The 18,130-nt window shown below is 36.6% G+C and overlaps 1 protein-coding gene across 14 annotated transcripts in view; it reads right to left on the bottom strand.

The window, feature by feature from the left end:
- The window catches only part of Kiaa0586 (KIAA0586 ortholog), a 158,884-nt gene that overhangs the window by 80,492 nt on the left and 60,262 nt on the right, over positions 1-18,130 (bottom strand). For all 14 annotated transcript variants that reach the window (XR_010044841.1, XR_010044838.1, XR_010044839.1 and 11 more), the window contains 7 exons: positions 17,531-17,611; positions 14,817-15,010; positions 13,008-13,126; positions 7,873-8,072; positions 3,506-3,665; positions 2,226-2,460; positions 1,019-1,272 (listed from right to left, as the gene is read on the bottom strand). Coding sequence is in view for 10 of the 14 variants with exons in the window: in XM_023566078.2 (XP_023421846.1) it covers positions 1,019-1,272; positions 2,226-2,460; positions 3,506-3,665; positions 7,873-8,072; positions 13,008-13,126; positions 14,817-15,010; positions 17,531-17,611 (1,243 nt within the window). In the remaining 4 variants the exon portion in view is untranslated. The remainder of the gene's footprint in view (positions 1-1,018; positions 1,273-2,225; positions 2,461-3,505; positions 3,666-7,872; positions 8,073-13,007; positions 13,127-14,816; positions 15,011-17,530; positions 17,612-18,130) is intronic.

Below are 18,130 nucleotides of genomic sequence, written 5' to 3'. Positions count from 1 at the left end.
AAATTTAGATAAAAATAAAAGCAAACCTAGTAAGCAACCTGACCAGAAAGCCACATTTAATATTCTGCAATAGAAATATAGGCATAGTTCATACACAATTTACAAACTACCCATTCTTATGTTTTTTTTAAATTCAGTTTAAAACAGATAAGATTTTTCTTTCATCTAGTAATCTATCAAAAAAAATGTTTTTTGAGACAAGATCTCACTATTGTAATTCAGGCTGACCTTGGACTATGTAGCCCAGGCTAGCCTCAAATTTATGGCAATCCTCCTGCCTCAGTCTCCCATGTTCTGGGATTATAAAACATGCGCCACCATGTGTGGCACTGTCAGAAACACCTAAAAACTATACAAATAGCAATGCAGCTATTCAATTGAGAAGTTGGCATTCTTATATATTGTTAATGTAATTAAAACTGATTGAAAGCTGATTAGTATTTCTAAAAGCATGTTGGCAGAGTAATGGTATTTTACAGGAGCGTAGTCTGACTCAGCAATCTCACATGTAGGCAGGTATTCTACAGATGAGTCAGGCAAGTGCCCAAAGATACACACATGTGCAAGAATGGTCACTGATGTTGTGTGTAGTCTGGAAACCCTAAAAACTATCTAAATGCTTCCTTCCAGTAAGGCACTGCTTATAGAGATTATACAGCCACTTTTAAAATGACAATAGACCACATGTGGTGATAAGCTTCCTAACAGTATGGGCAGTAAGGTCCTGTTTTTAAAGCTGAACATGCCTCCTTGTATTTAGATATCCAAACACACACACTTTAAGAAGACAGAAGAGTGCACCTCAAACTATGAATAATATCAACCCTTAAGGGTAGGGCTACGAGGTGCAATCTCCTTCCTAAACTAAGCCCAGCAAAGCTAACTAGTGTGCACAGAGTCCCTATTTTTTTTACTATACCATATTAGACCTTGGAAAGTAAGTGAAAACACTTTAAATAGGAAAATATCACCATGGGAATGATCATAATCTGAAACCAAGTCACACTGGGTAACTCACTCCCGGGAGCCAATCTTTGACCACAGCTGAATACAATCTCCCCTTCCGAGATGGGCCTGTCCAGAGTCTCCATGCCAGTAATGGTAAGGCTCAGAGTGCTTTCCAGGGTGGATGAGCTGGAGCTCAGCACCTGCAAGGAGGCAGGGACCTCGGCACACACAGGTAACTGCGTGAGGGGAGGTGGTTCTGCAGGAGTAAGTGGAGCCGGCGAGTCCATACTCCTAGGTTCTTCATCCTTAGCCACAGACATGACGCTGAGGAGAACAAGAAGCTAATTTGAATTTACTAGTTTACTGAAGGACTCTACGTTTAGATAAAAAACAGACCCAAAGGTACTATATCTCCTTTAGCAAAATATTTCTTTGATCTACGTTATTGTAATTACCAAGATTCACTTTTCTAGAATTTTTTTTGCATTAACCACAAACCACCTTGAAAGCTCTTCTAGTCAAAAACTAAATCTACATAGGATATACAGTAATTTAAAAGTTAACTGAGCATAGTAAATGATGATCCACCTAGGAAAAATCATCTTCTATTTTATTAACAATCTGATAAATGCCTTTGTTATATATTTCAATCCTTTTTAAAAAGGGGAAGATATAAATAAATTTGATTAAATATTTTTAAATCTTAAAATTTATAAAACTTCTTTCTAAAGTATAGTTACAGCTTACAAAACATTGTTTGTCATTTCTTTTTGTTTTGTCTTTGTCTTTTTGAGACAGGATGTATGTAGTCCAGGTTGGCCTTGAACTCCTTTATAGCAACAATCCTGCTGCCTTAGCTTCCCAAGTGCTGGGATTACAGATGTAGCCACCACACCCAACTTTGTTTGTCATTTCTACTTTAATGCGTCACACAAATTGGAATGTACAGTTACTAAAAGTTAATGCAGCTGGCCCTCCATATTCATAGGTTCCATGTCCAGAATTCAGCCAACTAGAGATAGAAAATATTTGGAGGAAAAAAATCCTGTCATTATCAATACAATACAACCACTCTTTACAGAGCATTTATATTAAATTAGGTATTGGAAGTAATTGAGAAGTGACCTAAAATATATGGGAGGATTACGCAGATTACACATAAACATTATATCCCTGTATCCGCACTTCAGTAAGTGTGGATTTTGGTGGTGGTAGAGGTGGGAGGAATCCCAGATCTAAAGCCCCCAGATGCAGAGGACAACTGTGTTTTCACTTACAGTGCTCCTGGGTGAAGAAGTTCTTCTTGAAAAGAGTTAGGGTTCTCTTCATCCAGTGGTAGGTCTCTATCCCCCCATGGCTTGGGAAGCTCTGGGCTTGATATCTTCAATTTATCAATGGAAGTCTCTGACAAAGTTGGGGTAAGAGCTGCTGCTAGAGGAGGCGTAGCAGTTGGAGTAACTGAAGGAGTATTAACAAGTGTGACGGCAGGTATATCCTGTCCTACAGATCTCTCTTTTTTAAAAGAAAGAAAGAAAAAGACAAAAGTCAGTAACCAACTCTACAGAAAGGCAAAATATAGTGCTTCAGAAACTACTTGATATTTTGACATAAAGTAGTGGCAATAATAGTAATAATCATGATGATGACAGTGATGGCCATTAATGAGAGAATTCTTAATTCAGTAAAGTATAAAAAAATAACCTTGAAAAGTCAGGACTATTGGCACTACCACATATGTAAAGTGACTTACACATCCATTAAATTATATACTTTAAGAAGGGGCATTGGTTTGACTATGTCCTCTAAAAGTTCACACACTGCACACTTAGTACCCCCCAATATGGTGACACTATTTGGAGGAAGACCCTTGCAAGCTAATGGGGATCAGATGAAGACATGAGTCTAAGGCCCCAGGAAAGAATCAGCGGCTCTATAAGATCCTCCAGCTTGTCTTCCTGTCACTGATGACAGACCAAGACTTTCCCCAGATGCAGGCTCTCAATCCTGGACTTCCAGACTCTAGAGCTATAATATACAAATTCTTTTCTATATATAAATTACCCACTCAGTGGTATTTTGTTATAGCAGTACAAAATAGACAGTGGAAACAAATTTCTTACTTTCCTTGCAAGAAAAATGATTTCTTTGAACCAGCGATGGCAAACCTTTAGAGTTCCCAGTGATAAAAAACAGATGTGGCACACATATTGTAAGTTTGCTACTACTAACTTATACCTAGTAAGCAACAAGTATGTAGAATATATAAAGCATCCTCCTGGCATAGTGAAGTAATCCCAGCATTCTGGAGGCTGAGGCAAGAGGATTGCAAGTAGAGAGTTCCAGACCTGCCAGGAATCTACAAAGTGAGTTCAAGATCAGCCTGAACTGCATAGCGAGACCCAGTCTCAAAAAACCAAAGCAAACAAACAAACAAACACACCCTATATATATATATATATATATATATATATATATATAGAGAGAGAGAGAGAGAGAGAGAGAGAGAACATCTTACAAAACAAATCATGAAATTTTATTTAATAAATAAGGTCTCTACCTTTTTCAGCAGAGATTTCTTTCACTGGAAAAGTGACATCATGATATGAACCACAGGGAGAAGAATCAGGAGTCTTTAGTAACACACACTCCTTAGGAGGTGATGAAGGTGAGCAAGGAGGAGTAGGCCGTGGGGTAGCCACTGGAGTACATATTCTTGTCTAAAACAAGTTAGCAAAACAAGACAAGTGGTATTTATGATCACTCAAGTAAAGATAATTTGAAACAAACATGAGCTCATTCACATGCTATATAGAAATTAACAGCATGGGCAAAATAACAACAAAAAAGGAGTCTTAAGGACCCTGGTTCTAAAGTATCCAGCTGCTGGGATAAGACTGGCAGGAAGCACTGGGCCTCAGAAGGCCCCAAAGAGTAAGGCATACTTGTCCAATGCAGATTCAGCAGACACAGCTGAAAGGGCAGAGCCAGCCACAAACCTGGCTGGATCAGCCAGCCATGTAACAGAAAGAAGCCGCTTCAACTGTCATCAAAAACTAGCCCTTGAGCACTAAGCAGCAGCTTATAGAGAGCAAGAGAAGGATGAAAAAGTCAGGGTGGGGAACACCACAATGGGACAGAAAATTCTAGGACAGGAAAATGGGAACATTTTAATGGTAATTGGTTGAATTGGTAACCATGGGATGGTTCAAAATTTACAAGGTAAAAAATGATAATAGTAAAAATTAAGTCCTCTGCTTTGTTTTTTCTACCTACTTAGTTACCAAATTCTTTTAAGTCATTGCACCTGCATATATATTTATCAATGGAATAAATTCCTGTGAAAATTCTTATTATCAGTATTAAAAGTTGTCATTCTCGGGCCAGGGATTTAGCTCAGCGGCATAAGTGCCTGCCTGGCAAGCCTGAGATTGTGAGTTTGATCCCTGGTACCACACACACACACAAAAAAGTAGTCATTCTCACTAATAATAAAAATTTTCACTAAAGTTCTATTTTATTTTCTATATATTCTATATATAAATATAAATATGTATATATGAACAATTTGTATTTTGTGTATGTGTGTCCTTTGTCGATTTATAGAATACATCATTGGACTTTTTCTTCTCATTCTAAAAAATCTTTAGGATGATTAGCCTTTTTCTGTATTATGAGTTGCAAATTAATATATAATTTAAGACACGAAACATTAAAATTCTTTAACATTGCCTGATATTTAGAAAATTTTTCATTTTAAAATTAAATACAATACATTTTTTTCCCCATTTATAAACATTTGACTATTCATCATAAGACAATCTGAAGCTATTCCAGTATTGGGAATAGGTGATGATGATAAGCTGTAAGTTTCAGAGTATTCTCTGAATTCCAGACACTAGATTAAGCTTTTACATCTCTCATCAATCTTTCACAAAACTTCACGTGATCACCTCAAGAAGACGCAATATTATAAAGATATCAATTGTTTCCAAACTAAGCCAACCAAAATTAGATCAGCTTCCATTAAATATAATTACAAAATGATGTTTAATGGAATTTAAAATCAATTTTCAAAGATTTGGGAATGGTGGCACATGTCTTAATCTCAGCTACTTAAGAGGCTGACACCGGGCATAGTGACCCACACTTGTAATTCTAGCACTCAAGAGGCTGAGGCAAAAGATCATTGTGAGTTCAAGACTAGCCTGGGCTCAAAGCCAGCCTGAACTGCACAGCAAGACTTTCTCAAAAAGACAAAAAGACAAAAAAAAAAAAAAAAAAAACAGGCTGACAAAGAAGGATCACTTGAGTCTAGAACTTACGAGTTCCAGGCAAGCCTAGGAAATACAGCAAAGCTCTATTTTAAAAGTCAAAAGCCCATAAATTAATTTTAAGATATATTCGGCCAAATACATTAAGTATTACCAAAAAGAAAAAAAATCAAGAAAAGTCATGACAATTTTGAAGATAAAAAATAAGAAATCAATGGAGGAAGTCTTGCCCTACAAGATATTCAGTAAGCAGACTTTAGCAAAGCCAAGTCTTATAAACTGTTACATATTCTATCTCTAAATATACAGATAAAATTAGACAGCTAAGGAAGCAAATTCAGGTCTTAACAATTCCAGAGCCTATACTCTTAACAAATATATTAATGGTTTACTTATACTGATTTTCCAAATTTTATCACTCAGTCATCCTCATGAAAGTATAATCAACCACCCATGTTTATAGTGGCACAGTTTGCAATAGCCAAATCTTAGAAACAGCTTAAATGCCCATCAACTGGTAAATGGATAAAGATGTGATTTTTTTAATACTACTCAGTCATAAAGAAGAATCAACTTGAAACATTTCTAGCTAAATGGATGTACTGAGACCATACTCTTAAGTGAAATAAATCAGACACACATGTAAATACTGCATTGTTTCTCTGATGTGAGAAACTGAAAGTATAAATGGGGACCAAAATGTATACTATCGGGAAATGGGAAGAAAGTGTTCAAATAAAGGAAAGAGGAGGGTGAAAGGAAAGGAACAGAGAAAAAAGAATAGAAAGAAAAAATGGAAACAAAGGTTTGTAAATAGGTGATGAAGCGAGGGAAAAGGAATGGGAAAAAAGGAGAATCAATATATATCATGTACAGTCAAAAAAAAGTGTATGTAGCATATGGGCCAAAAACAGACTCAGTGAACTGGCATTAAGCCATGACCTGACACTGTTGCGCACGTCACCAAGAAGCTGAAAAGGCACAGGGATGGCACATTCACCATGCCAACCTCTATGAAGGTCAAAGATGCAGCTCTATGTTTAAACAACAAGCAGATTAGTTCACATGTTTCACCCAAATAAAATGAGGTTTTCATGATCTGTAAAATCTATAGTAACTACAGAATTTAAACAGCTGGCAATAGAGTAAAGTTTAGATTTCTATAATTTCATCTTGCTATAACTGGTTAGAAATATTTAACATAGTAAGGATGGTCGAACAATAATGCACTTAAAATATAGTTTTGTTTTGTTTTGTTTTTTTCACATATGTCACTGTGGTGTGATGTTTTTCAATCCTTCTGGGAAGATACACAGAAGGGGAATACCTGGGTTGAACGAGACCTCTAATCCCAATTTTTTGAGGAATCTCCACACTGATTTCCACAGTGTTTGTACTAGTCTATATTTCTTTAAAAGAAATATAGTTTCTTTTAAAGATTAAAAGTTATCGTTTTATATAATAATCTAAAGCAACATAAAGCCCTTGGCTATATCTTGAACTTTAAAAATACTTTGGGACAACTGACAAAATTTGAATACAGTTTCCAATTCTACTTTAGTAACACATCAACATTAAATTTAGGAAGTATTAAAATGAGATTTTTGGGGCTAGGGATTTAGCTCAGCGGTGTAGTGTCTGCCAGCCAAGCACTTGGTTGTGAGTTTAATCCCTGGTTTAAAAAAAAAAAATGAGATTCTGAGTGAGTCAGCTGGAGAATGGACTGGAGAGAACCAGGAAGGAAGCTAAGCCCCTGCCTGTGAGCCAGCTAGAACAAGGAATGGGGAGAACCAGGAAGGAGGCAGCTAAGGCCCTGCATGTGAGCCAGCCTGAGTGCAGACTGGGGAGAACCAGGAAGGAAGCTAAGCCCCTGCCTGTGAGCCAGCTGGCATGTAGGCTGCAGAGAGAATAGATCTCTCCCAAGGAACTATACTGTTTCATTGACTTTGTAAAACTAAAGCCAGTAGTCTGAGCAACTATTTAGAGAAAACAACATGTAATATAGTAGTTATTGTAGATTTCTTACCGTCTTATCACTGTTTTGATTCATTTTATTGCTGTTTTATTTCCTTTAAATTAAAAATAAATAAATAAATAAAATGAGATTTATATAAGAAAGTACCTCATTCTTAGTTGGTACCACCAATGATTGTGAAGTAAACTATCACAAGATTTGAAACTCCCAAATGTTTTAAAAGGGTATATAACTTATAACAGATAAAATGACAGGGCTTATTTTGTTTTGAGACAGGGTCTCACTACATAATTCAGGTTGGCCTTAAACTCACTATATGGCCCAGGCTGGCCTTGAACTCACACAATCCTGCCTCAGCCTCCCAAGTGCTGGAATTACATGCATGCATCAACATGCCCAGCCAAAAGGGGTTTTTAAATGTGTCAAAATGCTACCAATTGTGAAATACAGGTAAAGGATATGCAGATGTTCATTGTATCATACTTTTGTTACTTTTAATTTTTTTTATACTTTTCTGTAGACTTGAATATTTTAGGGAAAATGTTACTTTAATTATAGTCACAAAGAATACAATTATACCATAAACTATGACCCAATGACATGCAGTATACAATGTATTTATTTTATTATTCTTTAATAACTATGTCAACAATTCCCAGAAGTGTAAGTCACTCCTACCAGTAAGAGGGTTTCACTTGTCGAGACATCACCAGGAACACCTGCAGCGACAGGACTTTCCTTCTTTGATTCCCTGTCGCCTAGCATGCCAGCAATGGTCTCAGCAAGAGCATCATTCACCAAACGTCTGATAGTGCCTGAACTCACAGGAACCCCCGCATCAACAAAAAGTTGGAGGGCACCACCACAGGTTCCTTCCACTACAAACAAAAGATTTTCAGAATAAGTCGGAGAGAAACACACTTGTCGTCTAAACCTTAGTGTTCACATTTTTACAGATGGCAACGTAAGTGTATATGGAAACTAAAAACAGAGTCAAAATAAAAATACAAATATACCTACTTACAATCAGACACTAAAATAATACAAATAATGAATATCTTCTCTTAACAAACCAAAGGGGGGGGCACATAGACGGAAATTTATTTATATGGCCTCTTCCCCAGCACTGCAGCATTTAATAATACAATGGATTTGCACCCATATTCAATATTATATCTGAAAACAGTTCACATTTCCAGTCTTGATCAAAAATACAAGCAAGCCACAATAAGTATGAGACAAACTGTCCTTTCCTCTAGTCGCAGATATACCACTTATCAATATTAAAGGCTAAACCTCTCCAAACATCTGCTGCAATTTTGATGCCTGTTACTAGTATGTACTTCCTAAGGATATTAATCTGCCACAGGGTTGCAATTTTTATTTACATGAATTATACAACATTAAGTAAAAATTCCTTTAGAGATTTTACTGAATTTAAATATTTCTGAAGCTGAGTGGAAATGTGTGAGCAACAATCTGTATAAGCCAATAGATACTTCTAGCAGCACAAGGATGGCAGCAACATGGAGAATTCTCTAACGGATGTATGGATTGCTGGGATTGATCATTCAGATGATATCAATTTACTCTGCAGTCACCATAGCCGAGAGTTCCAAAACTCCAAATTTAATAATAGAAAAATATGCCTATATATCCCTTTTTTAGTTTCCATAATAAACTGTTTTGGCATGTCCAAAAAACTCAGTCCTAAAGCCCAAAACTCCTCCCAAGACACTGTCAAGACAAAATCAGACAAAAATAAAACAGGATCTAAATAATCAATCTGAAAACTTTTTAAGATTTTAATCCAGAAAAACATCAACTTTCTTGTAACTTTGTTCATCAATCTTTTCTTTTCTTGAAAAGATAAGATGACAAAAGAAAACCTGAGGTAGTAGCAGCGGGAGGACAGATGAGCACTATATTATATAGGAGTACTTAACCAAATGCAAGAGTAAAATATATGAAGCTGAGATGCAATTTGTGAAGAATAGGGACTGAAGAGAAGCATAACAGTAGTAATATAGTTGTTGTTGTTGCTGTTGTTATTATTGTGATTTATTTAAATGTCCCCCCCAAAGCCTCAATCAGTCATGAAGGTGACTGAATCTAGCATTTGTGATTGGTTCACGGTCTATGGCTCAGATTGGTGGCTGAGTGTTTCACCTGTCCAGGGGTGGAGCCAGTGTAATGGCGGGCCAAGCAGGCGGGTCTTTCGCTTTTGCTTTTGCTGTGTTGCAGCGAATGGCTGCCCCACCACCTCACACTGCCCTGGAGCCCACTGAGCAGGGACTGAAACCTCCAAGAACTACAAGAAATAAACTTTTCCTTCCCTAACTTGGGTATCAGGTATTCTGTCTCAACAAGTAAAAAGTAAGTAACACAATTATAAAAACAGTAACTCCACAGCTTTACAGATTGAGTGCTGGGGAAATTGTGCTATCATTAACAGAAATAGCAGAGGAAGAGCAGGCATGGGTAGATAAGTGAAACACTTTTTGGACATGTCAAATGTGGTGTGCCAGGAGACTATCACATAGAATATTTGTCAACAGGGAGAACTATAAGTTTGTAACTCAGGATTGGCCTAGCAGTCATCAACTGACACAAGATAACTAATAGGAAGAAACTGGAAAAACAAAAAAGAAAGCAGAACACAGAAACTTGGGAAATAATTCTCTTTAGCTACCAGAAAATAAAATGAAAAACTGAAAGCCTTTGAACTAAAAAAAGATAGCAAGTAGAACAGAATGAAGCATAACAGAAGTCAATGACCTATAGGACCGTAAGATTTAGAGATGCTCAATGACAGATTCTGCCATCCTGAGGTTTAACTGTCTCTAACATGATACTTGCCCAACTTGGTTCTGGGCCCAGAGAATCAACTTATCTCTCCAAAAGTAACTTCTATGTTCTCCTAGTTCCACAAAGAAACCTCCTGCTCACTTTTTGCACATGCACCGAGCCCTTTCCAATCCCAAGACTCCACAGCCACCCAAGTGCTCCCCCCCAACCCCCAGTAAGTCTGTGTTCTGTTTTGCACATGCAGATGCTCCTTTAAATCAGCTGTTAATGGCATTTTGCCCACGTCCCACACTCCTCTCCCAGCCAGACCTGATAAAAGTACTTCTACTCCTTTGTTCTTACCAGAGAGTGCTTGCCTCTCTTCTGAGCCCTCCCATGCAGCAATAATGGCCTCTTTTGTCCTTTGTCTCTCTTATTGCACAAAATCTTATCACTCAACAGTACCCATCCTAGTAGAGTAAGGGTTTGAAAAATGCTACAAGGAAGAAGTTTCTTGAAGCAGAGTAAAAAACTAATATGCACAGAACAAAGAGAAAATGGGCAATACAAAAGTAAAAGCAGTGGATATAAATTCCAAAGGAAAGGAGGAAGAGGAAGTTATTCTTAGACTAGTAAGAAGGAAAAAGTAGAGATAATGATTTATACAAATGTTACCCCCAAAAATGGAGAACTTATACTAGTCAATTTCCTTATTATTAAATTATATAATTAAGAAGCATGCCATCAGCATAAAGAAAAACTCATAGATAAACAGGGAAGAACAGAAAGTCCAGAAACACGCCTTTACCAACTGACTTTCTTTCTTTCTTTCTTTTTTTGCTATCAACACTCGAACTCAGGACCTTACACTTGCTAGACAGGCGCTTGTGCCAATGAGCTATGTCCCCAGCCTGACAATTGATTTTCAACAAAGAAGTCAAAGTAGTTCAACAGAGAAAAAATAATTTTTTTCAAAAAATAATATAATTAGTAATTTATATCCAAAAAAAAGAAAGAAAAGGAATCTTATAAGGAAACGAAGAGGAGAAAATCTTAATGATTTAAAGTTAGGCAAGGGGCCGGGGAGATAGCCTCAATGGCACAGTACCTGCCTGGCAAACATGAGGTCCTGCGTTCAATTCCTGGTACCCACAAAAAATAAAAATAAAGTTATGTAAAGATTTAACTACTATGCTCCAAAAGACTCACAGTCTATAAGAAAAAATTGGTAAGTCAGATTTCATCAAAATCAATCTTTTGGGAGACAGACATGAGAGTGAGTGCCAGTCTGGGCTACAGTGAGCTCCAGCCCACCCTGACCTACACAGTGAGAGCCTGTCTCAGAAAAATAATCTTTTGCCCTTCAAAAGGTAATAGTGAGAAAGCAACAAGGCAAGACACAAACCAGAACATATTTCTGAGATACATATCCAATAAAGGACTTGCATCAATAATAAAGAACATATCTCAAGTTAAAAAGTGAACTCAAGATTTAAAATATTTCTGCAAAGTAAATATACAGATGGTAGATAAATCCACAGAAATTTCTACAGTGCCCCCAGTCATCATTAATTATTACTCTCACTACTATACCTAAGAAAATGCAAAGGAAAACCACAATGAGCTGTCTCCATCCACGGCAGAGTGGCTAGAATAAAACCACTAACACCACTAGTGTTGGTGGAGACAGAAAATTTGGCATTCTTACACAGTGCATCTTAGAATATAAAACTGTATACTCCCTTTGAAAAATTTACTATTTCCTTTAGATATCTCACATAACTAAAAGAAACTGTTTCTATACAAAAATTTGTTGACAAATATTCCTAGCAAATTTATAATAGACAACAACTAGATTACTACAAATGTCCATCAACTTGCAAATTATGGTAACGTACATCCATAGAATGTGCAATACAATGACTGTCAAAACACTATGTTAAATAAAATAAGTCAGAACAAAAAACTATACACTGTAGAATTACACATATTTAAAACATAGGGAAGGCCAAACACAGTGACAGAAAGCAGAGCAGTAGTTGTGAAGGGCCAGCAATATATCACAACTATGCAACTAATACATGGCTATGTGTATTTGTCAAAATTTCCCACACTACAGAGATAGTGAATTTTAAGGCAAGTAAACTATAATCTCAAAAAGCTAATAGAGCCTCAGGAGGCTGAGGCAAGAGGATTGCTGTGAGTATGAGTCCAGCGTGGGCTACCCAGTGAGTTCAAGGTCAGCCTGGACTGCATAGCAAGAACCTGTCTCAAAAAAAAAAAAAAGCTAAAGGAGGGTGAAAAGATAATTGGAGAAAAAGAATGCAAAGGAGGCAATGGCAAGAAGCACGAGAAGGACAAGAAAAAGGCCATGGCCTCTTTAAAAAGAAGTCTCACTTTTATTCGTTTATTTATTTTATTTATTTACTTATTTATTGGTACCGGGGATTGGAGAAGTCTCGCTTAACCACTCACTGGATATTGAAGAATCTTAAATGGTGTCAATTAAAGACTAGAGAGGAAAGGAAAAATAGTGTCAATTCTGAGAACTGTGGGGCTAGTGAAAGACTGAGGAGGTAGGGAGACCGAGCTCCTGCTACAGGGAAGTAATGGGCAGCCAGAGACGTGGCTTCCACACAGGGCAACACCAAACTGCCAGACTGGATGGCAGCAATGCAGGCCTTATCCTGTGTCAGCCAAGAATCTACTGGACCTCTGAGCTATAGAACTCTCCAATAAACTAAAAATATTTTTTTTGTTTTGGTGTTTTGTTTTCCGGTTTTGGTTTGTTCTTGCCCTACTGAGGATGGAACTCAGGTCCTCACACAGGCTAGACACTGAGCTACACCTCTAGTCCTTTCTAAATATTTTCACTGAAGCAGGGTCTCACTCAAGTTGCCCAGGCTAGCCTCAAACCTGAGAACCTCTTATCTCCTGAGTAGCTGGGTTTATAGACATACTTAAGGGCAGGCTAAAATGTTACCCTTTAACAACACCAACAACAACAGACACTCCATTCCACTTACCAATGTCCGGAGTAGATGGCTCACTGGCCTCACTGACTGAGATGCTGGCAGGAAGTTTAGTCTGCGAGGGGACTGGAAAGTGTCCAGAGATAATTCTTGACATTATTTCTTGTTCTACCCTGCAGGGATACAAATTAAAGATCTTAAATTTTGCTGAAATTTATAAAATGCTAGACATATCACCCTTAAGAAGAAAAGGACAAATATTGTAAGAGGATAAGCCCCAAACAATAATCTCCTTGTAGGAAATACTTCATGAAGTCAAATTAAAATCTTTTCTATTAGTCTAATGAGAAGCTTAACATGATCTTTAAATTCAAGGAGTTAGGCCAAAAACTTACTGGCACATTATGCCTAAAAGGTATGAATCCAACTCTATGAATCCAACTCCTCACATACATAAGGGACAATAAAAAATACAGTGAACGTTTAAATTTAAGTATTTATTATAATAGAAGACATATTGCCATTAATCCCCACTTAAAAGCTCACACTTGCTTAGATCATGCCCCATTATTCTTACCACCTTCTGAAGCAGCTCTGAAAGTCTTCTTTCATGAGTGTCCTTACAAGGTGTGATCAAAAATTCAAGGAATGCTGCTGCCAGTGTCACCCATAAGAAGGGCAGGATCATAAAAACATTACAGTGTGTCTTCATCCACCTCATTCACCAGATCTGGCACTGTGAGCCTTTTGACTGTTCTCCAAAATCAAAATGACCATGGAAGGTAAATACCTGGAATTAACACTTGGATGTAAAGGCAGGCATGCATCCCAGAGCAACTAAAGACACTCACAAAAAAGAACTTCCAGAACTGCTTCAAGAGTGGCAAGAACAACGGGACATGCCAAGTGAGAGAAAGTATTTGAGAGGGCTTAATGGCAAGTTATCTTTTACTGTAATAATGTTTTTTATTTAAAAATGCTGTACTTTCCATCACACCTCATATTAAACCCTAAATGACAGATATCATTGTAGAAAATTCACAAAATATATGCCAGGCATGGTGATGTACTATAATCCCAGCACTTGAGAGCTGAGGTAGGAGGACTGCCATGGCTACATAGTGAGTTCAAGTCAAACCTGAATTATATAGTGAGACATTGTCTCCTTGCTGTCCCCAAAAAAGAAAAAAAAAAAAATTAGAAATTATATAAAAGTCTCTTTATATTGTTAAGGTTAACCCATAATCTTAGATTCAGGGATATATGCAGTTGACAATTTAGTGTACATGTTTCCAAATTTTCACTCTGTGCACAGTTATTTTTGAGTAAGGCCTTAGAAACCAGATTGTTAGATACAGTGTTAGCACCCTACTTCACTTGTCCATAAGTGAATTATCTTTCAGCATCATTAAATATTCTTCTAGATCTAAATTTAATAGCAATTTATATTTAGTTGTTTGATTTCTTCCACAGCTTCTTTAAGATTTCTCAATAGAAAAAGCAAGTATAAAGAGATTTGTCTCCTACTCACATGCATATAAATAAAAGACTAAACACTTCCAGATGTAGACGTGTAACAAACTTAGATCAGTGTCTTATTTTTATGGCAGAATCGTAAGCATTCCCATAGGATAAATTTCTGAAAGTGAACCTAGACTAATGAATACCACACTGCTGAGACTCAATAGTAGCCTCTGCCACAGCAGCGAGCCTAAGTACAAATATTCAAGGACAAAAAACAATACTTCCGACAGTTTCTAATGACTACAGCAAAGCTTATATTAAAATTTTCACCTCACATCAAGCTTTCCATTCATGTTTGTTACTATGATTCTATTCATACCTACACTGCTGTAAACTCACCACTGAATTAAGTTATTTTCTAATGTGTTTTTTCTCTCAATCACTTTATCCAGAATATCAGTAGTGGGCTGAGCAGTAGAAAGAACTGGTGGAAAGGGAGGACCGTTATATTTTGTAGAAACAACTTTAACACTTCTGTTAAACTCCAGTATTGGTTCAGAGTACTCTGGAATTTCATCGCATTTCTCCTCGTCCTGGTAATAACAAAAAAAATCAAACTATTACATTCATGTATCTATTCAACATTTACCAAGCACCACATTTAACAGGAAACTTAGCTAGGTGAGTGAACTAACCAACACTTCTAAGTTACTCAAAAACATCTCTAATTAGATGGCATCACATTAATTACAATATACAATACACATCAATTTTATATATATATATTTCGGTCCCCGGTACCGATAAAAAGGAAAAAGACAAAAAAAATTTATATATATATATGTATATATATAATCACATCTAAGAAATCTTAATTACACAGTCAGTTTATCCTTTAAAAACCCAATCCTGGGGCAGTGGAACAGCTCAGTGGTAGAGCACTTGATTAGTACACAGAAGGACCTGGGTTTAATCCTCAGCACTTATGCACACTCTCACACACAGAAAGTAAACAAACAAAAAACCCAATATCCATTGTATAAAGTCATAAAACAAATTAGAAAACTTGATTATTCCTCTATAATACATTATTAACATAAAACATTAAATTTAACAGATGCTTCCAAATATCACTGTTTGCTCTTGCAAAACACTCAACTTCAATTAAAAATGCAGTTAGGACACTTTATTCATTCTTTGCATCATGACAAAAAAGTTATATTTGGAATTTTTAAAACATTACAGGGCCAAGGATGTAGCTCAGTGGCATAGCACTTGCCTGGCAAGTCCTGAGGTCCTGAATTCAATTCCTGATACCCACTCCCCTAAAAATTACAAAAAGTGACACAGTCTTTAAAAGTAAACAAAACAGTTTCCATGTACTATATGTTGGACATAAATAACATGAATTGCTTTTGTCTGCTCTTTAATTTCAACAGTTACGAACTTATGGGCAGCTCACTGTCACCTAGACTAAACAAATCACAGAGACATCATCCTGCCTATTATTCAATACCCATTGTTAAAAAAAGTTCAGTCTCTTTAAATATAAGTCATGAATGTTGTCCCATCAACACTATGAAGCGCACAGCTATCTCGTGTAGAGTTTGAGTCAGAGTCCTTGTCCTTGAACTCCAAATCCACTGTGAGTTCTACAAACAATTCTGTCACTTGCACATGAAATACACAGGTTCACAAGGAGCTTCGTGAGGCTTTAGCGATGTAACAATAAATAAACCTCCAGCTTTGAAACACTCACGTGGCTGGGGTTATAGCTCAACGACTTAAGTGCCTTCCTGGCAATGCTAGGTCGTGAGTTCAATCCCCGGCACCACACCCACATACATTCAAAAAACCACTCACATGGCACCCATGTGGTGCTCACATAACAAGACATACAGGTGAACAAACAGCATTAATATACTGCATACTTCTGCAAATTCTTTTTTTTTTTTCCATTGTCATGGGCTCTAAGTACTTCTGCAAATTCTAAAAGCAGATTTAATTTCTAATGAAGAAAACTAGTCTTAACTTTGAAACTCAAACAATATGAAAATATATCTTCCTTGAAGACTACTGACATATTAAAATAGTCGTTTCTATGTTGTACTTTTTTTTTTTTTTTTTTTTTTTTTTTTTTTGGTCTTTTTGAGTCAGGATCTCACTATGCAATTCAGGTTGGCCTTGAGCTCACTTTGTAGCCCAGGCTGGTCTTGAACTTGCAACAATCCTCAGCCTCCTGAGTGCTAGGATGACAGATGTGTGCCCCCCACCCTGGCTTTACAATCATTTCTTACAGTTTTTGTATTTTATTTCCTCCTCCTTTCCTTCCATTTTATTTTTATTTCTATTATTTCCATAACTCTAACTTCCATATGAGATCTTGGATTTTAGCCCATCACAACTTTTTTCTCAATTATAAACTGCCACCACTGCAGAAATCAAAAGATAAATGTTATCAGAGTGAAAAAATGACTGATGAGATAGAAAACAAAAGAAAGAAGAAAGCAGGGAAAATGAAAGACAAGATCTAGGTGGGAAAGATTAATTATTTGAAGAATGATATAGATGAAGACAACAATGTACTACAGACTAACAATGTCATGTTTTAACATAAAAGTACACTTTAACTTAAAAGCAACTTTCTCAAAGTGCTGTAACAGGATATGGACAATCAAAAGATAATCACAGAGAAAAGTCCTGGAAGAAAATTGTTATGGTTGATACACTGTGTCAACTTGACAAGTTTAGAAGTTTAACTGAGAGACTCAGCAGGGAGACAGGGTTCTTACTTTGTCAATATCCTCATCCTGTGCAAAGGAGGGCAGGGAGGTTTTGTGCTACACCTGCCCTGAATGGTGGGGGGTGGGGAACCTGGATACAATATAAGGAAGGAAAAGAGGCTTGAGCTTTCCCCTCTTTTGCTCTGGCTGCTGCCTTCAAGTGCTACCCCAGTGCCATGCCTTAGAGCCAGCTGATTATGGACCGAAACCTCCAAAAACTGAGCTAAATAAACCTTCCCTTTCTTCATTTTGGGTGTCGAGTGTTTTGTCCTAGCAACCAGAGAAAAGAAACCAAGACAAAAATTTTTCATGGATTCAAAGCTTTGTTACCTGAATGACATCGATGACTTCATCAAAGTTAGATCCTGGAAACTTCACCTCTTCTTCATTTGCCTTCATAAATTCTGGAGACTAAGAAAACATTTTATACACCATAAACTTGTAATTATATGTGCCTTTGTATTTTAATATCCTATTCAGAATTGATTTAATCAGTAAATGAAATAAAAGTTAGTACTTAAGCCATTAGTTTATCATTTCAATAGCTATAAGAAATTAAGTATCAGTCTTCATATTTAAAAGACTCCTTCAACAAATGCAATATAAACCAATGAGTCAACAGATTGATATAATTATGACTTCTCTTATATATTTAAAATAAAGAATAGCCAGATATGACAGCACATGCCTGCAATCCCAACACTTGAGAGACTGATATTTTTCCTCTCTTTAAAACTATTCTCCATGATCAAATTTGCTTACAATAACTAAAATTTGGAATGTACTAAATTTTACTAAATTTGTACTAAAACCATACCTTTATTATTCAGAAGGGTATAAGTATCAGAGGATAAGTATCATAGTTTTGCATCATGGTAATAGTCTGATGATCACAGAGTAACAAAGCAAGTATGAACTCTAATTGTCACT

This window comes from Cavia porcellus, unplaced genomic scaffold (genome assembly GCF_034190915.1).
Source record: "Cavia porcellus strain 051 isolate PalLab524CR breed Dunkin Hartley unplaced genomic scaffold, mCavPor4.1 scaffold_31, whole genome shotgun sequence".
Lineage (NCBI taxonomy): Eukaryota > Metazoa > Chordata > Mammalia > Rodentia > Caviidae > Cavia > Cavia porcellus.
Note: the sequence above shows the minus strand (reverse complement) of the source record. Positions and strands in the feature narration are given on the sequence as shown.